The sequence below is a fragment of the Orycteropus afer genome, unplaced genomic scaffold (assembly GCF_000298275.1).
Source record: "Orycteropus afer afer isolate SDZICR_OR568_19922 unplaced genomic scaffold, OryAfe1.0 scaffold00020, whole genome shotgun sequence".
Classification (NCBI taxonomy): Eukaryota; Metazoa; Chordata; class Mammalia; order Tubulidentata; family Orycteropodidae; genus Orycteropus; species Orycteropus afer.
In genome coordinates, this window is record NW_006921607.1 from 8,020,425 (window position 1) to 8,030,476 (window position 10,052).

Below are 10,052 nucleotides of genomic sequence, written 5' to 3' on the forward strand. Positions count from 1 at the left end.
GGAAACCCAAGGAGGGGTCGCTATGAGTCGGGGCTGACTCGACGGCACATAACAACAACAACAACAACAAGACTAACTGGGAGGAGAGAGCATGGGCTTTTCTGGAATCAGCATGGACCTTGGAATCGAACAGGCCTAGGTGCAGACCCTGGTCCCACTACTCTGCAAATGTGTGACTATGGGCAATTACTTTGCTTCCCTGTGCCTCAGTTTGCCCAGATATAAAATGGACCTAATAATACCAATAAGCCAATGAGTGTGGCTTACTGGTTGGGTATGGGAAGCTCCTGGCACAGAGCCTGGCACAGAGTAGGCGCTCCATCAATATTAGCATCATTATGAGGATAAACTGTGATGCAGAGAAAGTAGCCACTCATCAGCAAGGCTAGAGCAGGCAGGGAGGTGTTTGTGTCCCAGTTGGGGCTTCATTGTAATGCGGGTTTCCTGAGGACCAGGTGCTGCCCTGGCTGTTCTCTCCCATCATCTGCACACATCCTGAGAACTGGTGTTACAACCCGATTTAGACACTACCGTATTTGACTGCTAACCAGAAGGCTGGCGGTTCAAACCCACCAGCCACTCATTGGAAGGAAGATGGGGCAATCTACTTCCGTAGAGATACTGCCTCGGAAATCCAAGGATGGGTCACTATGAGTCAGAGATGACTCAACAGCACATAACAGCAACAACAACAACAACGTAGCGTTATGGCTGTCCTGACTGAGCATCTGCCATTTGCTCAGAGGCACTCGGTCAAGGTCAGAGCTGGGTAGGAGTGGCACTGTGTGGTCCTCAGCCCATGGGCTCTGGCTCAGCATCCTCCGTCCAGCCCTTCTTGGGAGGTAGTGCAGACCCTGAGGGTGCTGCTCATTAGACAGAAGTAGGAACTGAGGCTAGATCTGCTGGAAGGGGCCAGATATTTTTTAGAAGAGTTAAGACTTTAAGCAGCAGGTACAAGGATATCATTGAAGTCTTTCGACCAGTACGAAAAGAATGTTTTTGAAAGAGACAAGGCTGGTGCATGAGGGTGGAGGAAAGGGGTAATCTTGCAAGAGGCAGTTTCTAGAATCTGTTCCCCACAGTGCATCTGTGTAATCAGATTTCCTCTTCTCAGACTTGCCTGGGGGGTTTTTGGAGTGTGGGTAATGGGATTGGGGCCTGTTGAGCAGGCGGCTGGTTAGGGATCAGACAGAGCCCTGATGCAGGTTCTCTGCCTCCATCTGTCCTCAGCAGCTCTGAGGAGCTCGGAAGAAGTAGGCCTAGGACGGAGGGGACAGCAGTGCCTGGCTCTCAGCATCTGTTCACTCCTTTGCTCCTTACCCCCACCCTTACTGAGCTCATCTCCATGGAACCCCAGGTGCTGTGCTAGGCCTAGAGGATACTATGAGGAAGGAGAGACAGACCCTAAATGCCCAAACACAACAAAAAATAATTAGAGGCTGAGATATATGCCGTGGAGGAAACCAACAAGGAGCTGAGGGAGAGAAGGGCGGCAGGGTCTTGGTTTAGATGGAAGAAGGTGACATGTGAGCTGAGTCTGGGGAGGTTTGATCTGGAAAGTGCCAAGAATGTTCTCTGTAGAAAAAACCCTGAAGTGGGACGAGCTTGTTGTGTGTGAGAAACTGAAAGGCCAGTGTGGCTGGAGTCTGACAAGCCAGGGTAGAAGGTAGGGGGGATGGCGGCATGAGATGGGATTGCAGAGGCCCACAGGGGCTGGATCACGGCGGCCCTCGCAGGCTGTGGTTGGGAGCTGGATTTGATTCTTGTTACAGTGGGAAGCCATTGGAGAGTTTTTAGCAGGGTGCTGCCTGGTGGGTTTACTTTGGGAAAGGAGGTAGGGAAAGGACTGATGGGGCCAGAGAGGCCACAGGAAAGCAACAGGGCTGCTCACTGTCACTGAGACACCTGAGGTCCCTCTGCTTTCTTCCACAGAGTTCTTTGATATCAGTAACCACAAATGTGACCGAGCCTTCACTTTCATTGAACTGGACAGCTGTGTTCTGGTCATGGACTATTGGTGAGTCTCTTGGGAGGTTGGTGTGGGGTCGTGGCTGCAGCCTCATCACATGGTGGGCTTAGGCTTCCCAGAAAGCCTCTTTGGAGATGGCCCTGGAAACCCTACCCCAGGGATCTGAGGCCCCTTGGGGTGCTGGTGAGTGCTGGAGTCCTCTTCTCCCACAAGCCTGCTGCTGTCTTGGGCCACCTTTCATGGAGGCATCACCATCAACTCCTCTTTACTCCTCCTTCCCATCCAAGTCAACCATGAAACCCTGGGAGAGGCTTGTCCTGCTAAGGCTGAGAGCTCTGGGGACCCTAGAAGTTGTGGTCCATTGGTGGTGAGGGGAGCTTGGCAGTGCAGCTGGAGGACTAGGGGCTCGTTTAGTTTAAGAAGGTGCTGATTTCTTCTGGATTTGGTTCAATGGTCATCTGGATCCTGGTCATCTGGGCCACTGAGCCTATGTTTGTCAGCTCAGCAGATGCTGAGGGCAAGGCTGAGAAGTCTTGTTGGAACTGCCCTTGCTTCCAAGTGGAGGAGGGGTGGGGAGGGGGTAGAGGACAGCAGGCGGAGGCCCCTGGCTCGGACCCCAGCCTTTCTGTCTCCATCTTTCCCCAGGTCTGACCATCACAGAGCTGTGTTCTGCTATGGGGATACCAAAGGCAACGTCTTCGTCTTTACCTCCGACAACCTGAACAAGGGGCTGTTCAACCCCCGCGTCCTACCCAGGGTCTCCAAATGGGGTAACTAAGACATGCAGGAGTTGATGGAGGCTGGAAGAGGGTGCTGGGATGGCCCTGGTCCCAGAAGTGGTCAGTCTTCTTATTTCGGGGCTCCCTGCTCTCTCCACTCTCTGGGAAGGCAGCATTTCACCCACCTCTGAGCACTCAACCTGGATCAGAGTGGTGTGTGGGAGGGGGCGATAGGGTGCCTGCAGAAGGTGGGAGGTTGTGAAGTGAGGGTCAAGGGCTTCAGGATGAAGGGGTCCTGGGAAGTCACCCACGCCCTGAGGCTCAGGTGGTGCTGGCTTCCTAGGACCGTGTGAGGCTTCTGCTCTCCTTGGCTCTGGAGCTGCCTTGGGGTGGGATGAGGCAGAGGCTGCACTGAAGGCGGCTAGGTGGGGCCTGGCGGAAAGCCTGGCTTGTTGTGACTGCACCAAGCTCTGTGTGCTAATCACTTTGGGCTCTCACCTCCTGGGATGCTCCACTCATAGCCAGGGGCTGGTGCTATTATCACAACCAGTTAAAGGAGGAACTGAGGTTTGGAGGGGAAGTCACTTGCCCAGACCTCAGTTACTGAGATCTGAAGTAGCCTTTCCCACTCCCAGGCTTCCCTTTTAATGACTTGCCGGGCTGCCTCCTAAGTTGATTAAATGCTGAAGGAACTGGTCTGCCAAGGGGTACTCGATCCCTAGGGCTGTCTGGGTGACTCTTCTGAACTGGCCTCTGCCTGATGGGCTGTGGGGTGTGCACAGTGCTGGGACTCTAGGTCACTCCATGTCCATCTAGAGGAGACCCAGGCCAGCAGGGGATCTGCAGGGACACTGAACTTCCCTCCTTCCAGGACACTAATGCTGCCCCTTGCACTTCAGCAGGACACCCTCTAGGTGTTCCCAGGTGGTGGTGTCACCCTTCTGCCAGCTTGTTGGAACAGCATCCCCCACCAGCAGGGTAGAAAATGAACACCTCCCTGGATGCAGTAGTGGCCAGTGCCCTAGTTTGGCCTTCCTCATCAGCCACTACCCCTTGTGGCTGCCCTACCCTGGCCCTGGTCATCACTTTGTACCATCCTGGGAATTAGGATGGGAGGTTGTGGTGATCTTTGAGCTGAGTGGAGGATGGGACATCGAGGGAGGCAGATGAAGCTGGAGTGTTGGGCAGGGTCCTTCTGTACCACCTGCTGATTGAAGGCTGGGCAGAGGGAAACAGATTGAAGACAAGATGGTCCCAGTGTGTTGAATTGGGAGGAGATGGACAGACCCAGATATGCACTCCAGCTCTGTGTGACCTGGAGCCAGTTACTTAACTTCTCTGTGCCTCAGTTTGCTTATCAGTCAAACAGGCATGATCCTACTGAGTTGATGGGCTTTGCTGGAAGCGTGGAATAAGAGAGCATAGGGTAAGACATCTAGTAAGTTCTCAGTGGCTCTGTCTTCCCAGCCCTGCTGGGGAGACAGGCAGTAAACAGCTTTAATAAAGTTTCCTCCTGTGCCCATGCTCAGCCTGCCCTGTATTCACAGCCTTGAGCCACATTCCACCCCCTTGAAACTTCCTTTTCAAGCTGCTTCCTGTCCTTGCAAAATGGAGCTGGTGACTTTGCAGCAATAAAATACTTGCCATGAACCCCGGGCTTCCCCTTCCCTCTTTTCTCCCTGTTCCCCAGACACTCCTGTCAGGTCTGTCAGACTTTTCTGACATTTCTGATCCACCTCCTTCAACTCTGCTCTGAGGGTGGATCTATGCCTATCTCCTGGCACTTTTGGCTCCACCCCTCTGTGTCCAAGCATTTAACTCACACAGGGAAGCTGATGGGGCTTTCCCTGGAGATTAGCCCATTGTGGTTTCAATGGCCAGGAGACTAAGCCTCACAAGGGCAGGGCTGTACTTAGTGCTGTGCCTGGCACATAGTAGTTGCTCCAGACATACTTGTGTTACGATGCGTGCAATTTCTACTTCTTAGAACTTGTGTTTTCTGGGCTAGGAGCCCTTGTAGTTGGAGCCATGATGGCAAACTCTCAAATGATCACTCTTCAGAAAGGAGAGGGCCTAGAATCTGAATTCTTTCAGTCCAGCTAAGGTGGCACCTTGGAATGGAGAATCAGTTTAAGGTTGCAGCAGTTAGGGAGAGTGAAACAAAAAAAAAAAAAACCAAACTTCCTGCTGTCGAGTCGGATCCGACTCATGGTGACCCCTCCTTGGGTTTCTGAGGTGGTATCACTATGGAAGTAGATTGCCCAATCTTCCTTCTGAGGAGTGGCTGGTGGGTTTGAACCGCCAGGCTTCTGGTTAGCAGTCAAGTGGCTCAGGCACTATGCTACCAGAGCTCCCTAGGGAGAGTGAAGTGCTTTGAGTTCTGGTTCCAGGTTCCATCTCTCCCACAAGTTGGTGCAGAGTGTTAACCTGCTGGGTCTGTTTCCTGGAAGAAGGAGGCACTCACTGAACTCACCAGGACACAGTGAGGCTCAAATGAGAGTTGGATGGAAAAGCCTTCAGAGAGACACAGGAGTTGCAACCCATTTCAAGGTGTCTTCTGAGGTTTTGCTTATTGGGCAGAGAGGAAGAAGTGGTGACCTGGACCTCGGGTTTTCCCCCTAACAGATCATTGGATCACAGTTTCCATGCAGACACTCTTAAATGAGAAGTCCAGTTCACATAAAAGTTACCGACTCAAGGTAAGTGTTATCTTTCCTTGGCCTGTTATCATAGTAATTATGTGTACAAATGTCCCACTCAAATATAAATGGAAAAAGTGGAGTTCCCCTCTGGGTTCAATCTTAGGCTCTGGGGCTTGGTCTCTGGGAAAGGGGTGAGGCAGCTGTTGGACCCAGTCAGCTCTATCTGCATAGAACACATGCATCTCAGGTGTGGTCCTTCCTCTCTCACTCCCTTCTTTGCTGAGCCCTGGTCCTGGCAACATCACCTCTCTCCTGGACCACTGCAGTGCCTTCCAGTGGGTTCCCACTTCCTTTCTTCACACAGTGCTTTCTCCATTCAGCTGCCAGAGGCATTCTGAAGTAGAAATACAATGTCATTCCTTTGCTCAAAACAGCCCTGTAACTTCTTATCACAAAAGCCTCAAATCCTTACCATGACCACGTCCTGACCATCAGGATGTGAGGTGATCTGGTCTCTGGCTTGCTCTCAGTCTTGTTTTCTAGCTTTCTTCTCCTATTTACTCTGATCCCGATATGCACATGCCATTCCTTCAGGTACCTGTATGCCCCCACTCTACTTCCCAGCTCCCTGCTGCCTGACTTGGGGCCCAAGGCTCCTCAGTGCTTTTTTTTTTTTTTGAGCAAGTCAGGTAATTCCAGGCTTGTGACCTTCTCAGTAAGTCATCCACTAGCACATCTTCTTTCTATCTTCAGTGTGAATCTCACCTTGGGCTTGTTTTTCCCTCTGAGGTGCCAAGTATCCTAGGTTTAGTTCAGTGCCTTGGGTCTGAGCCTTCAGTGATAGACTCTGTGCCAGGTGCTTGGTGAGATAATGCTGGTGAAACCTGGCTTACAGGGCCTTGCACGTGGAAGGGGCTAAAAAATGTTTGGTGACACCTCCAACTTACCCCCGCACCTTCATTCTTGTCCCAGTGAGAAAAATCTCCTGTTTGGGAGGCCAGACATTGGCTCAGATCACAGAGCTGCTGCTAGTGAATTCAGAGCCCATCTGTCTAGGCCAGGCCACCCCTTGACTTGTGTGTCTCATCATTTTACGCCCAGGTTGCAGCAGACAGTGTTCTCATGCACTCCATGTTCCCCCCGAGCCTACCATGTTCTGACAAACATGGGGGCGGGAAACACTGTAGTGGGGGCTCCCTGTGGACTGTGCAGACTCCAATCCATCCTTTCTCCCCCCTTAGAGTACAGATGACAGAAAGCAATATTATTATGGTTCTGACTTTGCTTATCTTCTGCCTTATAAAGGAAGAAATAAAATATAATAATAGGCTTGAGTGCTTTGGAGCTTTTTTCTTTATAACTAATAGTCTTACACCCCTGGTCACAGGACCTGGACTAGGACTGTGGGGCAACATCACTTCGTCAGAGCTATGTCACTAGGCGGAGAGTTTAGACTGGGTGCTGTCTGGGATTGAGGCCTAGAACGCTATCCTCGGGTCAGGTCTTCCACCATTGTCTCTCTCTTCCCCAGGCTGTCCATCGCAACTGGTGCCAACAGGTCAAGTTCATCCCCCAGCTGAACCTAGTGGCCTCCTGTTCAGCCATTGAAAGGTCCTCTCTGGTGCTGTCAGTTTTGCCATCTAAAACCCCTGACAACCTCAAGTAAGAACTGTTTGTCCAGTCTGAGGCGGTGGGGTTGAGAGGGAGGTGGTGGTGAGTGTACCTTGGGTGGTTCTGGCTTCATGTGAAGCCCAGGTGGGTGTCCCTGGCAAGAGTAGGCCCATTTCTGGGTCAGTGGCATCCCATACCAGGATTGTAGTGTCCTGTGGATCATAGCAGATCCAAGGAATCACTTCCTGTACTACAGATAGTGGAGTGTGGTTGTGAAAAGCATGGGCTCAAAGTTGGATTTAATCATCATTCTGGTATTGTTACTAGCAGTGATGTTTATCTACCAGTTTACACTAAAAACTCAGCATAGAAGCTGGCACATAGTAAGTAGGCAAAAAAAATTTTTTCTGAATGAAGGAATGGATGTGGATTATTTTACTTCTGTGAGCCTCAGTTTCCTTGTCTGTAAAATGGGGATGATAGTACTGCTTACCTCACAGGATTATGAGGATCCTTGAAACAATGCTGTATGTGGTTTGCGTTCAGTAATTGATAGCCTTTATTGTAACTATAGCTCCTTTGGAGGTGGTTGTTACCCCTTTCCTTCATTCTGGATTCCTCTACCCCAGAGTAAGTTTTTTTTTTTTTTTCTTTTGTTTTAGGAAATCAGTTGCTAGTCACATAAGTACCATGTAAGTGAATTGCTGCTGTAAATAATTCAAACGTTGCAAATAAGGCTGGAGTTCCATGTGACACCCTTATTTAATCCTCGGTGTCTTCCTTACTGGAAGTCCCCACATTGGTCCTTTTAATCTGTACTTTTCAGCATACATTTTACTGTAGGTATTTTCTACCTACAGGGTTGCTGTGAATCAAAATTGACTTGATGGCACAAAACAAATGCAACATTTTCCACTGAGGATTCTTTTATCTGTTTCCTTGAGCGTTGCTTTCCTCTGTCCGCCTTCAAGATGTTCTCTTGACTTTTATTTATTTATTTTTCTTAAATTTTATTTATTTTGTTGTTGTTATTGAGAATATAGGCAGCAAAGCATACACCAATTCAACAGTTTCTGCAAGTACAATTTAGGAGCATTGATTGCATTCTTTGAATTGTGCAACCGTTCTTACCCTCCTTTTCTGAGTTGTTCCTCCATCATTTAATATGAACTCACTTTCCCCTAAGGTTACTATTTAATCTTTCGACTTGCTGTTGTCAATACGATCTCATACAGATAGTTATTAAAAGAGCACAGTGCTTAAGGCAGACATTCTTTACTAGTTAAGCTAAACTATTGTTTAGTTTTAAGAAGACTTCAGGGGATAGTTTTGGTTTAAGGTTTAAAGATTATCTTAGGGCAGTAGTTACAAGGGTTTGTCCACCCTCCATGGCTCCAGAAAGTCTAGAATCCATGAGACTTTGAAACTCTGTTTCATTTTCCCCCTTTTGTTCAGATTTTTTTTTTTTAAATAAATCTTTGATCAAAATGTTCAGGGATGGTAGCTGGGCACCATCTAGTTCTTCTGGTCTCATGGCAAATGAGGCAGCTGTTCATGGAGGCAATTAACCACTCATTCCATATCCTCATCCTATTCCTGACTCTCCTTTTTCCTCTATTGCTCCAGGTGAATGGAGACCAATTACTGTGCCTTGAATAGCCACTTGCAGGCATTTAAGACTTCAAGCAATAGCACTACACAATGAACTAGGAGGCAGAACAGAAACACTAAACATGTTATTAGACCAATTAACTGGTATGTCCCATGAAACCATAATCCTGAACCTCCAAACCAAGGAATCCAATCATGGGGAATACTACATCCAGCTGCCCAGCCACCCAACTAGGCCCAGCCAAGTTGACACACAAACATAACCACCACAGGGTGATTCTAATTCTCCATGATGAGACTGGTAATCAACTCCATGGTGGAATCTACTGTGAGCAGCTGAGTAGCTGCTTTAGAGATGTGATCTGCTTCCTGTATATAAGGAGAAGCCTTGGGAAATGATCTCTAGCTTATGGGATGCTTGAACCCTGTATGTAGCTTTGTCATTGTTCAGCAGCCTGCCATGCTTTGCTGACCTTGGGACTTTCAATAGACTTGAATTAATGGCCTGCCATGTGGTTTGGTAACATCAGGACTGTGCCTTTTTAGTTGTCAACCTTTGGCTTGTCAGTCTCAGCAGTCAGTAGCTGTCTGAGTGAAGAAAAGCCTCTAGCTTCAGTGGGCCGGGAGCAGGAGGCAGAGCTGAAGCCAAGGTTGAGGGGCTTTAACCCAGTCCCTAGAGCCTGGCACTTTGAACTTGGACTTAAAGCCTCCAAACAATAAGAGAATAAACTCCTGTTTGTTAAAGCCATCCCATTTGTGATATATTCTTGTCACAGTGGCACTAAATAACCAGAACGTCCCCCTTCCCCTCTTCTTCCTAATCCCTGGTAACCACTAATAAACTTTGGTTTCTATACATTTGCCTTTTCTTTTCTCCATACGTTTCCCCCTGAGTACTGCAGTCACTGCATCCCGTAAGTTTTGGTATGTTGTGCTTTTGTTTTCATTTGACTCTAAGAAAGTTGTGATTTCTTCCTTGACTCATTGGTAGTTTAAAGTGTGTTGTTTAATTTCCATGTTGTATATTTTCCAGGATTTTTTCTGTTACTGATTTCTAGCTTCCCTCCATTTTGGTCAGAGAAAATAGTTTGTATGATTTCAATCTTTTAAAATTTATCAAGATCAGGTATGTCTAGGGAGGGGACACTGTGCCCATGACCATGTATAGGGTTGGCAGATGATACTTCTACAAGTGTATTTGTATGTTCTGTAAGAATGTCCAGGTATATAGTAAACCTGACAAGGGACAAGGGTTTGATGACTTCTTAGCCAGAGCTCACTACCCAGAGGGAGTGAGTAGTTGGACCTATGGGCTTGGGATCATGGTCTCAGGGACATCAAGCTCAATTGGCATAACATACTACACAAAATATTTGTTCCACATCCTACTTTGGTGAGTAGTGATTGGGATCTTAAAAGCTTGCAAGTGGCCATCTAGATGCAATGATGGGTCTCTCCCCATCCAGAGCAAAGAACAGTGAAGAAAACCAAAGATGCATG

At 48.5% G+C, this 10,052-nt stretch overlaps 1 protein-coding gene across 1 annotated transcript in view; it reads left to right on the forward strand.

The window, feature by feature from the left end:
• EFCAB8 (EF-hand calcium binding domain 8) overlaps positions 1-10,052 on the forward strand; it is a 127,272-nt gene that overhangs the window by 37,842 nt on the left and 79,378 nt on the right. Inside the window, exons 7-10 of the mRNA XM_007934719.2 lie at positions 1,933-2,017; positions 2,615-2,739; positions 5,314-5,387; positions 6,862-6,992. Of these exons, the coding sequence (XP_007932910.2) occupies positions 1,933-2,017; positions 2,615-2,739; positions 5,314-5,387; positions 6,862-6,992 (415 nt within the window). The remainder of the gene's footprint in view (positions 1-1,932; positions 2,018-2,614; positions 2,740-5,313; positions 5,388-6,861; positions 6,993-10,052) is intronic.